General features: G+C 30.4%; 1 protein-coding gene across 1 annotated transcript in view; it reads left to right on the forward strand.

The window, feature by feature from the left end:
• tou (bromodomain adjacent to zinc finger domain 2B toutatis) overlaps positions 1 to 20,223 on the forward strand; it is a 539,960-nt gene that overhangs the window by 351,683 nt on the left and 168,054 nt on the right. The window contains exon 5 of the mRNA XM_075362856.1: positions 11,739 to 11,783. Within this exon, the coding sequence (XP_075218971.1) occupies positions 11,739 to 11,783 (45 nt within the window). The remainder of the gene's footprint in view (positions 1 to 11,738; positions 11,784 to 20,223) is intronic.

A 20,223-nucleotide genomic window follows, 5' to 3' on the forward strand; every position in this document is an offset into this window, starting at 1 on the left:
ATGCTCTACATTATCTGTCTATAAAGTTCTTGATCTTTCCAGAGATCTTGTTTTTTTCCTTGAGGATCCTAGTTATTATGTTTATTGATATTTAATGCTAGCAATATGCAAATACCCATCCTAAGGAAAACTGTACTCAGAGTGAACTTCAGTAATTTTTAGGAATTTATTAAATCTGGTTTTGGATACTGATAATTTACTTTTGTATTTGTGTAAATAGTGGAGGGATTAGGAAACATGGCGCAACCTGATAAACACTCTGCCCTTGATTGGGGTTTTTTCTTTGTATAGCCATCATATAAGAGATAGTCACCATAAAGTTTCATTGGGAAATGAGGGTCAAACTATCATTCTTTTGAAGATCAAATCTAGGAGAATGATGAAACATCTAATGACTGCCTCATATTAGGTGAATACCTTTTTACCTATGGGTTGAATATTGAGAAAAGGACAATTACATAGTTGAAATGAGTCAAATATGAGGTTTGACTTTGTCACCATATTCTTTGCCAAAATGTAAAATAATTTTATTTTTTCCTTTCTTTTTATCTTTGCTCCTATGAATACTTTTGTCTCAGTTTTTCCAAGTGATTGTATGATTTCTTCATTATTTAAGCTATTTTTAAAAAGAATGTTAATGTATTTTTCACTAACCTGAGATTTCATCTCTGGAACCTGATATTTCCTTATAAATCTCTCTAAAAATGTAATTTATTTAATTACTTCTGATGTTTTGTGTGATCATTGTTCATATAGAGTATTATTAAACAAAAGCTTACAATTTTTAATGACAAAATAGGCAAAATGTACCTTTAATGAACATTTCTTTAAAGGATTGTTGAGGTACTGAGAGACCTATTGATAATATGTATTCTGAGATTGGGATCGTAATGTGAGAATGGTGCAAAATGGAAGTGAATTCCAAAGAGGCCAAACCCTGCCAAGGGGTGTTGAGTCAGTAAAGTAAAGGATTGGTATACTGTTCCTGATTTATGTCAATTTGAATTTCCATCTTTTTTCATTATTTTATTTTTTGTAGGCAAAATTAGTATCATTTATCACTCGTTTCATTAAAAAAATAAATAATTAAAACAAACGTGTGTTGCCAGAAATATTGCTTTGACACCTTAAATACAAAACTTTTATGATGGTAGCATTATCCAACAGGTTGGTGACAGTGTTTAAATTTTTGCAAAGTAGTATATATGGGTCTGGTCTGTAGGCCTATTTTATCCTGTGCATAAATGTAGGTCAATGATTCATAGTTATGCAATTTACTGATGACACTTGTGGTTATGCTTCTGCCTCCCTTATTGACTTTGATCCAAGATTAAAAGTGGTCTGAACCACAGAATGTTTAATGACTGTTTTGAGACTGAGAGTTTCTGAAATGGAAAACTTGTGTTAGCGACTGATTGATTGAACAGTAAGTGTTCTCAATGAAGGAAGGAATATAACAGATATTGGTATGGTACAAGTAATACACTAAACAAGAAGAAAAGGGCTTTTCTCAGCAAAATTCAGTGCATTATTTCTTTATATCCAAAGCTCCACCCTTCACCCTTTCATTGGACAACAGTATGTTATAATGCCATCACAGCTGGATGATAATTTAAAATCTAAGTAACTTTTATTTTTTATGTTTTAATTTACTTTTAAAGTAAAAGTAAGTGAAATTACATTTTAAAATGTATTAGGATAACTGTTAACCTCGTTGACATTTTAAGTAAATGATATTTGGATAAAACCAATATCTTGTTTTTTTTTTCACTAAACAGCACATGCTAGAATTAACTTCCACAGACCTGATGTATGTTGTTGACAACTTATGTTGTTTTTGATGCACATTCACCTGTCATGGATCCTATTACTACTTAGCTATGGGATATGATAATGTAGGGTGTACAGCAAAGAATATCAGAATTTTAAAGCTATTTAGAATGTTTCTTAATCTTTATTTGTAAAGGATCACAAATAAAATGAAAGAGTAATTCTTACAGTTTTTCTGTACAAGTATGTGACCATCTTTTGTCTTGCGGCAACATCCAACCGATAGGACTTACTTAACCAAAATATTTGTAGTAATAGAAACAACAGCTGCTTCAATCCTGTGTCTCAAATTGGGTAGATCAGTTGGTAGTGGAAGTACATACACAGGATCCTTTATAAAACCCTAAAGGTAAAAATCATATGGGGGTCAGATTGGTTGACCTTGGAGGCCACTGTAAACAAACTCTGTCATCAGGTTCATGTCAACTGATCCAGCGGTTGGTGAAAACATTTAATGGATCCCATACAAATTACACCAATGGAGAAGCACACCATATTTTGCATAAAATATATATAAAATTTTCTGGTCCATATTGCATTTCAGGAAAGAGCCATCTGTGTAACATATCCAATTAAGTAACTCCTGTTATGCTTCCTCCAATGAGAAAGAATGGTCCATAAACTTGCCGTTGGAATACTGTGCAGAAAACATTTAATTTTGGGGAGTCCCTCTCACATTGTAGGAGTTCATGGGGGAATTTTCTAACCTCCAGATATGTACATTATGTGTTAACTCTTCTAGTGTTGACTCATCACTAAATACAATACGATCAAAAAAGTCATCATCGCACGCTGCCTGCAAGATTTTGATTGCATATTACTAGACTTCAAAGCCTGTAATAGCTGTAAATGGTATTGATGCATATGTAAATGTTTCCTTAAAACATTCCGCACTGTCATCACCGGTATTGGTAGTTCACAGCTGGTCTTCGCAGGACTATGCAGGAAAGAGTGCCTGACATGTTCAACATTTTCTTCAGACACCCTTGATCATCCCATACTCTTCCCTTTGCACAATATCCGGCCATTTCAAACTGATTATGTCATCAACAAATGCTATTTTAACTTGGGAGGGTCATGACTTTCTACAGAAGGTACATTGTACTATAACTACCAATTCACATTTAGCAAAGTGTAAAACACAGAAGGCTTTCTGTTTAAAAGTTGCCACCTTTGCTGGCGGTGCTGTCAAGCAGAAAAGTAGGAAATCAATCTATGGTCATACGCAGTATTAAAACTCCCTGTTTGCTCTTTAATTCTAGCCTTAAATCAACACTGTACACCTCATCCAAGAAATATTACAACAAAAAACTAAAACCCCAATATTCTTTTTTGTACACCCAGTATTTCATAATGTTCATAAGGTGTGGGTGGCACTTTATTGTTTATGTGTAGATTATCTAGAGGATTGTTAATATTGGTGTATTTATGGTTTGAATTTCTGAAGTGGTTGACTAATGTTAATTTTTTAACTGTTTTTGTGAGGTGGTTGGCTGATGTTGACTATTAGCTGTTGTTACAAAGTGGCATTTTTATGTTTGATACTTCTTTTAAATATTGTTATTCTCAAGTCACTCAGTTCGAACTGTAGTGTGAGCTGGAAGTTGAACTTAAGTCTAATTTTATACCTAGAACTACCTAACTGACTAATTTATTTATGATTTACGAGGTGAAGAAATTCTTTATGAATATAAACATTTTTTATAAAAATTGCTTAATTTTTAAAAAAAAATTGTTCCTGTTTTTTCACCATTTTCATATTTAAATTTATCCGTGTGCTTTGGTCCTTCATAAAATTGTTCAGATTTAAGTAATGTTATTCTATGAATCTCCGTAGATTACTTGTTCAGTTTCTTGTATCAATGTTTTTTTGTTTCAGTCATAATAACTGTTTAACAGTTTACATTTTTTGTCTGACTACAGGTTTCATATTTCCTTATTTTTATCTCGCATGTAATGGTTTTTTCCTCTAGATTAAAAATTCTTTCTAAATTTTGTTTATATAACAATTCCCTAAACAGTTTTTTATCCTTGCATTTGGAGTAGTTAAACTTACCCTACACAAAATTAATTGTAATAAAAAAAAATAAAAAAAATAACTGAATTAAAAAAAATTTCAATCTAATGTAAGATTTTAAAAAAAAAATTCATAAATTAAAAATAGCTTTATACAGTATAGCTTTCAGGGCAAAAAAGTAAAACCGTCACATACAAAACACACTCCAAACGTACAGAATGTCCCTGGAATACATAAAAATAAACTAAACTGCTCATTGAATTTCAGAGTACTGTATTGGATAAATGCTTCAAAGACAAAATCAACACATAAAAGCACTTCATAGTAACATTGAGACAAAATTTGCCGATAACCTAATAGAAACAAATTCATAAATGCCCTGATGTTTAGTTCATGAAAAAAGAGACCTATGTTAATACATTTGAACATATGCATTATATTAAAACCATTTAAAAACATACAATACTGGTATACTAAAAAAACAGACAAACGGTTCTAATATATCTTCAGACCATAGTGTAAATATGTATTTTGGTATTTATTAAAAACCACCAGAAATAAGTTTAGTTAAAAGTGTAAAATGTAGTTTTCATAATAAATAAAATTATAACTTATGTATAAACAGCTCACTTTTAAATGAATGGAACCCATTCTTCCATTGGTCTTTCAGAGCTATTTATCAGCACTTTCTGCAAAATTTCTGTAGCACTGTTAATAATGGCACCAATCTTTAAAACATTAAGAATCTTCTTAAGTGTGTAGTTAAACAGTATATTTGATCATTATTGTTGTTTTAATGTTGTTTTTGTAAAGCGTTATATGCTTGTAAGTTTCATATTAAGTGTGTTGAGATCTTTGTGTTAGTGTGCAGTACATGTAAAATTTCCACATTATGGTTAGTGTGTTTTGTCTGTGTGTTCCGTTTTTATGAGATATTTACAAAATTTGATTCTGTTGTGTGTAATACCTGTTGTGTTCCTTGTATCTAAGAGTAAATGTACATCCAGTTAGTCTAGAATTATATATTATGCAATTATTACAGTTTAAAATTTATTCTCCCGCATGGCCAGTATGTTTTATTAGTTTGCCATGTGATCTGATATACTTTGTCGTTTTGAATATTGAGGATGATTATATTTATTCACTTCAACATTCATATGACATAAGTATCATTCTTTTGAACTGTCAAAATGCTCCATACATATATAAAAATTACCATGCATTACAATATTAGTTAATTACATTATTAACATTATCACATTATTTATCACCAATTTTAATGTTTTATTGTTAAATATATTACTTATTTACAAGTAGTAAATATTACTTTTATGCTATTTTTTTTTCATTAAAATACATGCAAAAGTGTGTACAAAAAAAATTAGCATAAATAGTTTGTTGCATACATTGATACTGTACTAATTAATTATTTCATTCAATTATAGTAACACAGTAATTATATTTTTTAATTAGTTGTAAATTATTACCAACATTTCCCTATTACATATAATGTACACATTTTACTTTTTCTAAATATTCTTTATTATAAATGAATATTCTCAGTAGATTTTTAATATTTTCTTTTAGCTCCATTAAATTAAATATTGGCTTATTTACCAGCATAAATTGAATTTTTTCCAAACAAGGTAGTAGTTGTGTGATTACATGTTATTTATCCATTTCTAATATTAATTGTATAATTTAAAAACAAAATAAAGGAATATAAGTTTTCCTATATTCCTATACTCAGCACCTTCAAAGTATTATCTTCTGAATTTTTAGTAATTTGGTAAGGTTGCCTATTGTGGCATTGTTTTCAATTTGGTAGTGAATATGTGAGAATTTTATGCAAGTTATGTAACAATAAATACATTTTTTCCCAAGATATATGCCGATTCTGTAAATTACAAAAAGTAACCTTTTTATAATTTTAAATATAACTCGTTTACATGAAAATTCCTCTTAAAGAGTTTTGAACTTTTATAGGTGAAAAATCTCAACTAATTTACTGTAATTTTAAGTATATAAGAATTTATTTAAAATTCTATATGCAAGCTTTTCTATTCAAATTAGCCAGTTTCAGTTAGATTATTATTTCAAATTACGAGGAGCACTCAAAAGTTATCTACCTACCTTAGAAAGAGTAGTAGTAGAGAGTAGAGAGGTAGTGTCATTTTTATTTTTCAATGTAGGTCCCTTGCACTTTCACACACTTGCTCCATTTAGTTTGCACAGAAGTTATGCCAAAGTAAAAAAAAATTATTTTGTCTCCTCAAAATACCCTGAAACAGCTGCTTTTAATTATTTCATCATTGTCATGAAAACATCAAAACAAGTTTTTTCTTGAGCTTTCTGAATAGGAGATAATCATTGGGAGCCAGGTCCGAACTGTAGGGAGGGTGAGGAAGTTCTTGAAATCCACACTCCCTCAAAGTTTGCTTTGCAAACATGTGAAGAGTGGACTGGAGCGCTGTAATGCAAAAGCAAGCACCTTTGGTTAGCTTTCCTCTCCAGTTTTCCTTTATTGCTGCCTGTAGCTTCTGAAGATACTCAGCATAGGCATTACCAGTGATAGTCTGCTTGTGCTCCATGTATTCAATCAACAAAATTCCTTCAATATCCCAAAAAATTGTGGCCATGTTCTTGTCTGCCAATGGCTGGGACTTGAATTTTTTGGGTTTTGGGATCCTTTGTGTTTGTACTGCGTGGACGCTTGTTTGGTCTCAGGTTCCCAGTAATGAACCCATGTTTCATCACCAGTCACCAACCTGCTGAAAAAATCCATAAGATTCTTTTCTCACAGCTACAAGTTCTTTGCACTAAACTGTGCACAACATTGCTTCTGATGTGGTGTGAGGTTTTGTGAGACTCATTGGGAACTGATTTTTGTCATGTGTAAATGGTCATTAAGTATTTTTATAATGGTTTCTTTGGACACCCCACATTCTGTAGCAAGTACTGCAACCCTAACAGCCCTATCTTCCGTAACCAATCCGTCCACTTTTTGGCAGATGTCAGGTGTGGTTGCTTCCACAGATCATCCACTGTGGGGATCATTTCTGATGGATTCCCTGCCCCACTTAAATTGTTTGGACCAGAATTTCACTTGGTATTGTGAATGCGCATTATCACCATATGCAGTCAACACAGTCATCCTTCAATGGATGTCCTTCGGACATTTTCCTTCTTTGGTGAGAACCTTTATGACTGATCGATTCTCCAGTTTCTGCAAATCCATTGGCATAGCCGGGTTACTAACTCTGGAGGACTACTGCGTCAACCACATATAAAAGAATTTTAATCATAATTACGTCATAGCACACACATATTATGAACTACATATAGGTATCAAACATATCTCAATATGTAACTTGCAACACCCCTCTTTTTCCTTTTTAGCTTCCAGGAATTACCATTCAGGTATTACTTCAGAGGATGAATGAGGATGATATGTATGAGTGTAAGTGAATTGCAGTCTTGTACAGTCTCAGTTCGACCATTCCTGAGATGTGTGATTAATTGAAACCCAACCTCCAAAGAACACAGGTATCCACAATCTAGTATTCAAATCCATATAAAAGAGCTCCAGCGTTCAAGCCTTTACTAGGAGTTGAACGCTGGAGCTCTCGACTTCCAAATCAGCTGATTTGGGAAGACGCGTTCACCACTAGACCAACCCGGTGGGTTAGTTTGCAACACCCCTAGGTAGATAACCTTTTGAGTGCCCCTTGTATATCATTAATGTTTGGGATTAACAAAAGTAGACCAAGAACTGGTACTGGAGTATACTGCATTCACTTTCAATTTGAATTTATCAGTAGAATGTAATAAATATTTATACACTTGCTAGTAGAAATAGAAGACAAGTTGTCTTGTTTAGTATTTGTACTGGTGACTTCAAATTAAATGTGATTGAAACTGAGAATTCCGCTAATACCATGGTACCTCATTTTGTTTAAGAAAGTACTTTTATTGATACAGTTGAACACCCCACTTAAATTCAAAATATACCAGCAACAGCCCTTTGTTTTCAACAACCAGTAATAGAAATTATTAAAGAATTGGATAGAAGCAAATGTTGTGGAGTATTTCTTATGAAGCTAGTTTTTGAATGTAATGTATTTTTGAAATAAATTAAATATTCTGCAGTGAATTTTTTTATATAGTTGGAGAAGGTTGGAAGAAGTGAAATGAGTTTATAATTTTCATTCCTAGATCAATCACCCTTTTTTAATAATGGAATAACTTGAACCATCTTCAATTGATCAATAAGATTCTGGTTTCCACATATTGGTTTATAGTAACTGAAACTAAAATTGGTTCAGTGAGATTATTCATACAGCACTTCAAGATGCCATTGTTGATAAAATCACATCTAATGTACTTTGATGTAGTAATATCATTATTTATTCAACAATTTCTTCCTATTTTTTTGGACTTGAGTGTAATATTCAAGTATTGTGTTCAACAGTATTGTCTTTTGAGTTATAATTTTAGGTGATTGTATTATTTATTTTTTCCTGACCGTATAAAAAAAATTTTAATGTTTAGTATTATCTTCAATAATGGTTGAGTTGTGACAGATTGTGAAATTTTTTACACATTTATTTCTAACTAAATTGAATTTATTTATAATCCTCTTATGCATTTTTGATATGTTTATAATCTTAACATTTTATTTTTAATGGAATATTGTCTAGTTCTAATTGATAAATATGAGTAATTTGTGTGGTATTTATTACATAATTTACAAAGTTTTATGTTATCTTGGTTATTATTAATGACAATGAAACCACTTAAGTATTCTTTAGCCTTTTCTGAACTCTTTATAGTTCCGTACATTCATATTCATTTTTTTCAGCGCCGTTTACTTATTTATTACTGGGCATATGTTGTCCAAAAAATGAAAAACAGCTTGTTTAAAAGACTGGTAAGAGTCGTGTAACAACTTCGATTAAACATTACTGAGTTTTTCATGTAACTTTGCATTATTATAATTTGATAATGGTCTTCTCCTGGTGATTTTGGAGGATTGGTCTTTTTTTATGTTTAGAAACTAATTTTACGTGTTTTGCATGGTAATCAGAAATTGCGATTTCAATGACTTTTAAGTGTGTTTCTACACTTATTAAATTTTCATAATATTATCCATTACCAATTTACTATGGAAACACATACACACAACCATTTCTATTTAATCTAAATTTTGATTGAAATTTAGGTTTTTATTGAATTTAGATCCATAATTAAAAAAAAGAAAAGAAAAAGCAATTGATATTACATATGTCGTATGTTACAAAAACCTTTTAAAAATTATTAAAAAAATCAAAATGTACATCAGGAGTTTGGAAGTACTTAAAACTATAATTGTATTATTTCCAATTTTAAACTTTATTGCAGCCAGTTCAATTGTCACATCAGTTAAAATTTCTTCAGATAAAACCGCATTCTTAATTAATACTCTTTTTTTTCTGCTAAAATGTAAGCATTTTTATTGGAAACTGTGGAACATTTCATATGTATTTGTAAGAATGGATTTAAACAGCTGTACAGATAATGTTATATTTGGTTTATTTTCAGCATTGTAACTTGTTTCTTTTTAAGTGCTTGAATATATGGTAGGGAAAGGTCTGAAAATGGTGACTTATGTCCTTTTCAGCAGCATTTATAAATTTCTGAGATAAGCCTTGGAATTTGTACTTTTTTTGTCAGAAAAAAAAATGTTTTTCTAAAAATTGAAATACTAGTACAACAATTTTCCCTGATATATATTTAAAATAAAAATCAGAAGAAATCTGAATCTCAACTGAATATTTCTTCAATATATCGTACTTGTATATAAATATTGCAGTGTAGTTAAAGATTAACCTTACAAAAAGTAATTACTTCTCAGTTCATATTACAACCAGTAAATGTAGCACTTAGTTTGATGCAGTCCATCTTTTATTAATTCTTATGTATGGTACTCTATTACTAATATAACAGCATGATTTTCAGATTTTGTAAAATTGGATGGCTTTTTTTTATTGTTCATAGACTTGTTCCAATTTTTAAGTTGGATTAAACATGCTGAATTTTTAGATAAAAAAATTGTATTCATCATTTATGTCCTTCAGAATGTTTTCCTTGGATCTCCTAATTATAGTTGGTTGAAAATGCACGGTACAGCTGAATTGAGAGTATTATTCATTTTGATATTTTAGTCTAAAGTCACTTACAATCTGAAACAGAACATTTTCAAGACTTAAGAATAGTAATCCAGATGTTGACAGATTTAGGATACCAGAATGATTGCAGGGACAATTTTATAGATCTTAGTAAAACATCTGTCGCATGTGTATACACATTTTGCAGTTTCTAATGTGTATAATTAATTTATTTACTATGAATTTTCATGTTGACTGTTATCCAATTAAAGATAACTGTGGTTATTGTAAGAGTGCGTAACAGAGTAGGTAGGATCCTCTTTACAAAATAGTAGATTGATTTTTTCTGTAGAAATCATTACATTTCAAATTAGATTTATTACAACTAAAAAAATTTCATCTTCATGAACAAAATTCTATTGAAATTCCTTACATATTTATAATTATATAATATGCATGTGTATCTTTAATATGAATTATATAACAATATACATTATAATTATCTACTTAATATGTAAGTTTATATCTAAGTTGTATTTAATATCACTGAAGATGGTGCACAGAGTGATTGAAAGCATTAATACAAACCAAAAAATACTTTCTTTAAAATAAATTTGGTTTGGTTTATCATTAAAATGTTAATTTCTTTGCAAATATTACACTTAAAATGTATTAAAAAATAAACTCTTTAATAAAGGATGTTAAAGTTAGTGTTATTCCATGCAAAATAAAAAGTTGATGCGGTTCTACAAAACAGATCTCATTTCACCATTCAAAAGTGGAAAAAATTATATAATTATATCTCTCTCCTCATTTATTTATTTTGATTAGCAATTCGTTCTATTTTTTTAATTATTGGTGTGCATTATAGTTGAGTGATTGTGCCATTAAGATAAATTTTAAAACCCAATAAAATTGTCAAAGTGATGATTTCAAAGATTAAGTTTGTTATTTTAAATATCAAAATAAATACAAATATTTTGTTGTCTTATATCAGTGGTGGTGAACCTGTGACCCGCGGGTCAGACACTGACCCACAAAGGCTTTTTAAATACCCACGCGTTGATTTTTATGAACTTATATTTTAGATCATAAAAGAGAGAACAGACAATCAAAAATATAAAAAAATTAAAGTTTAAATATCTAATGTCAAATTTAAAAAACAAAAATATTTCCAAGTGGACGTTGGGTAACTGATTTTCTATATCGCTGCACCTGTGTACGACTCATGACAGTCATAAACGTGGCATGGATATTTGTTTCCGTGGCATGGATGTTTATTAATAAAGAATATTTCACAATATATGTGCTTTTCTTTATTCCTTGTTCATTCAAATACTCAGATCTGAAGCACCACTAGGCATAGTGTCAGCTGATGCGGTAATTCATGGTATCACCCCACTGATGTCAATTTTTTGACGTCGACCTTTATTTTTTGCTCTTCACTTGCAAAAGTAAAAGTTTTAAAACAAAAAGGAAACATAAACTTTTTTAAAGGATTTTAAAAGTGAGAACCAAAAAAAGGGTCAGCTGTCAAGATTTTCTGTTAACAAATTTTCGGTATTTCCAAATTATTGGTACTCTTTTTGCCACCCCCCCCCCCCCACTTTTCAAGTGATGCGCCAATAACTTGGTCACCCAGGGGCTAGTATTAAAAATATAATGAACAAAATTTGACCCACTTCTCAAAAAGGATCACCGTCACTCTCTTATATATGCCTTATAAAATTTCTTTTTTTTTGCAGCTTACTGGCCGAGGGGAGATGGGACTGCTGGCACAGGAGGCAATGGTTTGTTATATACATTAATAAATTTATACATTTTATTTAATGTGCTAGGTTAACTGTTAAGGGAGTTTAATAAGTTTGAATTAGTATTATTATTGTACTGTGTGTGCCATTTTAAATTCTTTAAAGTTATTAAAAATGATAAATGAACATCTTTAAAACCTTTTTGGAGAAGCGATATCTCTAAATTTAATGAAAATTTATATTTGTGTAGCATTTGATTCATCCTACTATAAAAACCTAATATAAAATGGATATGAATTATTAAAGAATGTCACATGAATGCTCTGCAAGTATAAGTAAGAGAAAGAGTATAAGTGAATTATTTTTATACCAGCAACTCTGACTGTGAGCTTGTCTGGAGCCTATTTACTATCTTTGTGTGTGATTAAAAACTCAGCTGGTGGCTGATATGAGTAACTACTAAAGTGTTCTACCCATTCTAGAATTTAAATCTAGCATTCATTATTGAAATCTAGTTCTTGGAGAGAAGTCTTTGTTTTGTTTACCAAATTCTATTTGCTTTCAAAATGATTCTTGAACATTAATTTTTCAGTCTGTTTAGAGAGCTGACCACTTTTTTTTAATTATAAATTTTTTATTGTTCCAATCATTGTTAAAATAGTTATTCTTTTCAGTACATTACTTAGGGCAATTTTTTCTTTTGTTTATTTGTCAAGTCCATTTTGCCAAACTGCGTCTGAATAAAAATTGTAGTCTGTATGGCTAGCACATTATTTCTCTTTTCATGAAATACTTGATACTTATTGGTTTGATTAAATATTATTTAGTCACCTTGTAAATAAAATGGACTTCATAAATATATATATATTACTAAATAAAAAATATGTTTTATGAAATATAAATACCAAATAAGCATTAAAATGTAGATAGAAGATAAGATGTGATATGGACACTATGCTAAAAAAAAAGGAAATTCAAATTTGTATCGGTTAATCACTCATCAATGCATGAGATTGGGTAGTCAATAACACACCTTGTGTAGAATGTTCATAAAACTCCTGATGCTATAAAAAGTTTTTAATAACTACTTCTACACTTTGTCATTAAACATCACAGGTGTTAGTCACTTGGTAATAAGCTGCCTGCTGAAAAACTTCCATGCTGAGTAGCAGAACTTGTTGAACTAGAATCTAGAAAGTTCTAAAGTTGATTTGATTTCAGTGTATAGTTTTGTATATATATATATATATATGTACAATCTTACAAGCAGTTCACCTTTATTTTGTGACATAATACAAGCCAAATCTCATTTTACAATTAAGGTGTTATAATATTATTAAGAGGTTTGCAGTATTCTGTTGAACTGGCACCGCCTAAATTGTGGCCGTCTCTTTCTGTTTTGCTAAAATATTATATATATATATATGTACGATCTTACAAGCAGTTCACCTTTATTTTGTGACATAATAAAAGCCAAATCTCATTTTACAATTAAGGTGTTATAATATTATTAAGAGGTTTGCAGTATTCTGTTGAACTGGAACTGCCTAAATTGTTGCCGTCTCTTTCTGTTTTACTAAAATATACTCTTCTATGTAATGTACATGTCTCTATGTTATGTTAATATATTTGTCTGTATGTTATGTATAATATATATGTCTATAATTTGATTCTTTATGTCAGATGGTGTGAATGAGCCCAAATTACATTTCCCTTATGCATTAACTAGGAACATAGTTGCTAATTCTTTGAAGCAGGAAGTTAATACCTTCCATAGCAATATTTTTGACTCATAACAGCTTTTGAGCTAACTCAAAACCAAGAAGTTTTGTTTTGTATTGTACTTATTTATACTGTATTCTTTCTTTATTTAATTTCCATCTATTTAAATGTTATGTGCTTCTCCTTATTTACACTAGAGTATAGCAGATTAGCATGAGTCACATAGTCAGGATAATAATGTCATGTACTTGTATAATCACTCTGCTAGGTACATTATCTATCATCAGTATCATTCATCACCAAGAATAACAAGGGTTCCATGCTCCCAATGTAGAATCAGGGAGTGATTTGTTAACCTGTATAACTTCTATTCCCATTATCAAGGTGACTGATATCATATCAGCACTATCAGGTACCTTTGATCTCCAGTTGAGGTAAAATTCTATTTAACTTATTGATAATGTGTTCACTCACCCCTCACCCCGTAATCTCACTACCTTCACAATCACTAAATCATGGACTACATAATTATAAGTTGCTCCCAAAAACATCATGGACTTGAAAGTATTCATTGCATAATTAACCATAACTTCAATAGCATTGACATTTGACTGTAAGCTTACTATGAATCTACAAGATTCACTTTAAGGCTTTTGCCCAACTCCCTTACAGCAATTGATTTGATGACCAGATAAAGTGAAATTAATCAAAATGGGCCTTTAATTTGTAGGATGTTTTTTCATCTCCTTTTTTGAAGATAGGAATAACTTTTGATGACTTAGTGCAGGTGAAAAGGTGCCCTCACTTGTACTGTTTACAATTAGTGTTAGGAAGTTCTTGATAATATTAATAATTTCCTTAAGCTTCAAGTTCAACATACCAGTGGTATTGCTTGTTTCTTTGTACTTATTTCCAGCATATATTTAGCATTTACTGCTTCCTTGTGGCATTAATCATCTTTCTCTGTATAATTTTACAGTTGTTATAGTGCCTGGGAGTGCATATTTCTGATTATATTGTGGAGAAATATAAAATTCCTTACTTCAGCCTTCTCCCTAGTATACCATTTATTATTTTTTTGTGGTATATTACATTTTTTTTAGGGAAACACTATCAAAAACCTAAAATAGTGTGTTAAAAAAACGATTAAAATCTCTCTTTTGGATAGATCCAGCATGTTTATCCCATATAACATAGAGTTCATGTTTAAACTGGCGCAAATCTTTTTTTGCAGTAGGCTTTATTGCATGATCTGTATTAACATCCAAAGTTTTAATTAAATGTTTTTTTAAATTGTTGCTTTGTAATCATATATACAAGAATAAATCGCCCAACATCTGATAATCCCAGAGATGTTAATTTCTGGTAGCATTTTCAAAAAATTAATTCAAATGTATAGGTTCATAATTTGCACAGTAGACTGTATGATTATAAACCATACAATCTGGAAAAACTCTTGGTTTATAATTATGTGCTCAATAATATCATTATAAATGTCTTGATTTATTAAAAATTTGTTAAAAATTCTGAGAAATCTCGGATTGGATCCTAAATTGGTAAATATGATCATATTAACGTTTAACATTGACAAATACAAAATCTAAAGTGAAGTTTCGTGGCCAATTTTCCGAACCTTTTTACATAAAATCCGGACTGAGACAAGGCGACGGACTTTCGCCTTTACTATTTAATTGTGCACTAGAATTTCTGATGCGCGAATGGTTTAAAATTAATCCAAAAAATATTCACATTGGATACAAAAGAGATAACTTAAATTTAAATTGCCTAGGATTTGCCGACGACTTAGCTTTATTAGCTAATAGTATCGCAGAAGCCAGAATACAAATAACAAGTATAGAAGAACTTGCGAATAAAATTGGACTTAAAATTTCTTACGAAGAGACTAAAATGATGGCTATAGATCCTTTAGTTATTAATTCTGTGAATATTAATGGAAACAAAGTAGAACTTGTAGAAAAATTTAAATATCTTGGAGAGATCATTACTTGTAATCGTAACGAAAAACAAAATTGGACTGAAAGACTTAATAAATTATTTAAAGCGCTACAAGTAACCAAAAATACTTACAACGAAAAATCGCTCTCGATTGGCACTAAAATTAGACATTACAAAACTGTGGTTAAACCAGTAATTACTTACGCGAGCGGGACTTTATTTAGATTAAATCAGAAAAATAGGACTGAACGCAGGATTCAGTCCTGCTTAAAATTGAACGCAGGATTCTTAGAACCTGGATAAACAAAAAATATAAACATGAAAATCAATACAGATTATCGCCTAATAAATTTCTGTACGAAAATTTGGAATCCTTAATCGATACTATGAAAAAGAAGCGAATTTCTTTCTGTGCACACTTGTTAAGATTACCGCAGGATAGGATTACTAAGAGAATTATCGATCAATTTTGGTCTTTAAAAAATCCGCCATTATGGATCAAAGAAATTAAAGAAGACACGCAAGAATTAAATTTGACTTACGAAGATTTACTTAATAAATCCGAAAAATTAAAATTTGTTATTAAAGATCCGAATACCAACTTTAAAGTAAGAACTTTTAATTATACAAAAAGGGCTTTTCAGAAGAGGATCGTAAAGCAAGTTCATTGAGAATTACTAAATATTGGGAGAAAGTAAAAGCTAAGAACTTAAAGGCCAAAAGATCAGCAAAAAAGACTTGAATTATTCTGACTAGAGTAGTCCTTTGCGGCCACTCTAGTCAGAATAATAATTAAAAAAAAAAAATGTCTTGATTACAACCATATTTCTAACAACAGTTGGAAAATTCAGAGGAACTTTTCATTTTGTAGATAAAAAAGTCTATAGCTATCCAAAACAATATTTGGATTACAGATAAAAATAACTGATAATTTACACATGTATTCAACATAGAAAGTAGGTATATACTAATAATCTATTTGATATATAATATATCTTAAACTTAACATCATTATAAAAATAAATCAAAGTATCGCTTCTCATCGTAGTCATTCCCCAAAATTAGTTGACATTTTATAATCAGCCATAAAATTGTATTTCATCCGTTAAAAAGAAAACTTTTTTTTTGTATATAATATTAGTCTAATTTTTAATTATAAATTATCTGAGTCAATTTAATTTACTTTTTAGATTTTGCACATTAATGTCGGAGGTAATGAATGATCCCTCAGATAGGCACCTGCAACACTTCCAACTCCCACCAGCTACACGTATTTATAAAAAATTATGAATTATTTTACCCATTTATGCATTGTTATTAGAAAGTCTACCATTTAAAGGTGCAACTAGAGAGGGCCTTTAGGCGTTACAAAGCTGCTTGGTACAATCTTCACAGGCTTCCACATGGAAAGATGAATAATGATATTTCGTTTTTAGCGTGAGTCTCTAAGGATTATGCATTTATACTAATCCCCATCTGCATTTGCATTAGTATTTTAACTTTCTCCTTGCTAAAATTTAAGTTTATTTAACATATGAATAATGATCTTTTTCAATATTGCCATCTTTAATTACTGGAGCATTCATTTAAATTATTACAAAAAAAAGAGCCTAATTAACACATTAAATGACCAAAAATTACGTTTTGACTTTTACTCATTATGCCAAATAAATTTGTTACATTCCTCTCACCAATTTATCTTGTTAATTTTCTGATCAGAAACATCAGTACCTGATTTATTTTGATGTTAGAAATCATAATATCACTATTTTCATAGTTTCTTTCTGATTTACAATTTATATGTCAACTTTTGATAACATCAAATATGAAAGTGACAAGAAAATTATTGTCACTTACCGCCAGTGCTTAAGATAATTTATCCGGTTGCAAATTCATTTCTGAATTTTCTACCTCTTAATTTATTGAAATTATAAATAAATTCGAATAATTTAAAAAAATTATCTGAATTTATTGAAATTCAGATTATGAATAATTCATTGACATATTTCTTCCTGTTAAATTTAACTGATTTTTCTCGTTAGGCCACCCTTACTATTAACCAAAAAAAATGTATTCGGATAAAAAAAAAATAGTATAGGATCGCAATCGTTCACAGTCAGCTTAATCGATTATCGCGGAAGTGGCACTCTAAATATTATCGACGAGAAAACTTAGAGCTGTATGAAAGTAATTTACCTATAATTACTGAATTATATAGACGATAATTAATTATTAATTTAAAACGATTAAACTTATTACGAGTATGATAAAATAAAAGATTTATTTATGTGCACTGGCGTTATTAAGATACTTTCAGCGCTACTAAGATACTCTTTTTCCTCGTTTTTGTTTTAACCACGTCCGGCTACGAGAAGGCTTGCTAACTGGAATCGCCGGCGTCTAACTCAAGTAGGAGACGTAAATAAAGTAATTGTGTAAATAAGATTATAGCTTTTTTTAGGCAAAAGATCTGTCGGGATTTACAAGATAATGGCGGGAAATGACCATCCTAAGATTTGTGGTAAGTGTAATGATGTTATAAAAACTGAAGAATTTGCTAAGTTTTGTGATGGATTTTGTAAAAAGTGGTACCATTTTAAATGTGCAGCAAAAGTAAATGAAGAGACTGGTGCCTTTATTAATGAAGGTGATTCATTTAAATGGAATTGTGAACCATGTGATTCAAGATTACAGGTATTATTGACAAACTTTAAATCATATTTATTTGAAAAAAATGATGCGGATAAAATGGATGTCATAACACATTTAGAAATGGTTAGTAAAAATAATCTTGATCTTTTCAAACAAGTAGACGTTCTTCAGACTGAAAATTTAGTAGCAAAACAGGAAATAGAGAAGTTACAGAGTGAATTGCACAGACTTAATATGATTTTAAACAATTTACCAGAAAAAAGTACAACTTCTTGTAATATTACATCTTCTGGCATACAAGGTAACATATATTATAATTAATTCTTTTCTTTTTGCTTTTAGCTGTCATTTAAGAAAAAAATACATTTAACAATTCACCATTAATTTAGTTTTTAGGAAATTAATGAAAAAGTTACATAACTTGATACTGGCGATTAATTGAAACTATCAATAATTTTATAGTGAATGATTAAAGAAGGCTCATAGCTGAAGAAAATCAATGAAATTGTAGATACGGAACTTGTCGACTTCCATGGCGTGAGTGGTAGCGTCTCAGCCTTTCATCTGGAGGTCCCGGGTTCGAATCCCGGTAAGGCATGGCATTTTCACACACGCTACAAATCATTTATGTCATCGTGTGAAACAATACCTAACGGTGGTCCGGGAGATTATAAAAAAAAGGAGATACTGTCAATGACAGTATCATCAGAAAACTGGGTTATTATAATGATTCAAATAAGAAAAAAAGAAGAAATTAATAAATACTGATGCTGGTGTGATAGAAAAGAATAGCAATAAAGTATTTGTGAAATTAGGTCAATTGGGAATGGAAGTATCAGTGGCAGCTCGTACCTAAAATTAGTGGGGGTGCTGCTCCAGAAAAGTTTTTTCTGGTCCTTTTTTGAGGCCATGTTAAAGTTTTTTGTAAAATAAAAGAACAAAAAAAAAATGAATCAAATAGAATAGCTGGAAGCAGGATAATAATCTAATTCTACAATTTATCACCGTCAAGAATATGGTACACGGTTTTTAAGCACTGTGCTTAAAAACCGTGTAGCGTGTATAATATTTTTTAGTATTATTAGATAATAAATTAATAAAATGTCCGCTTAAAAACACTATAGTTCAATGGGGTTTAATTTAAATTTCTCTGTACACAGAAACAAATACATAATTAGTTTTTACTAAATACCTTCTCTTTCACCTCCAGCATGTTTTTGGACAGATTTCACCATCAAAGAGCCCTTGCTTTCTGTCATCTTCTGATCACTACTAAAAAAACAACTAAATCACTTTCATATTCCTTCCACCAACTAAACTAGAAAAGGGAACGAACAAGGAACATTCCATACACATGCGGAGTAAAAAAAATTACCTTCCACCAGCATGCCAGGGTCAGCACTACGGGAGTGACAGTGCTCTCTCTCCCTTGCAGCCTCGCGTGAAGCTTCCTATGTGCGCATGCTCACAACAGCCAAACACCATGCTGCTGGAATTGAAGTGCACAGTTTCATACAAAGATTTTTTGTATCTTTTTCATAAATTGGGGATAGCTACTAACATTAAGCTTAAGGGCTATATATTGCACAAGTATAAAGAAAAAAGGACTCATTATATTAAATGTTATCAATAATATCAAATGGAAATAGGGCGTGTTGCAGTTCCACATTGCCTATACAAGAGCCACCACTGGCAAATATTCATGTAAAAGTGAAATTAAAGTATTGTTGGTTGTATTTAATTCAGCAAATGAAAATTCTTTTCTGATATAACAAGGAAAAATAGGCCAAGGTTCATATAATTAGATAGGCCATAATCATATAGGCTCATAGGCCTAGGTTCATATAATTAGAAATTTTGAAGATGAATTTTTCAGAAGAAAAAAACTTTGTGACCTTATAAATCTCAGGGCATTGCTTCTTTTAATGTAAAAATTTTCGATTAAATTAATCAAAATGATAGTTCATGAGCGGCTTTATGGTCAATCAAATAGGTTTACTAAATATTTATTTGAAAAAAGAGTATGCCTATCAAAACAAATAACATGTATTAAAATTGGACATTTGCAAGTGTTGATACTTTCTCGTGTGAAATTTCTTTCTTTTAGATTATTGTTAGACCATGTTAGTGGATTGAATTTAACTTCATA

The sequence above is a fragment of the Lycorma delicatula genome, chromosome 4, assembly GCF_047948215.1.
Source record: "Lycorma delicatula isolate Av1 chromosome 4, ASM4794821v1, whole genome shotgun sequence".
Taxonomy (NCBI): Eukaryota; Metazoa; Arthropoda; class Insecta; order Hemiptera; family Fulgoridae; genus Lycorma; species Lycorma delicatula.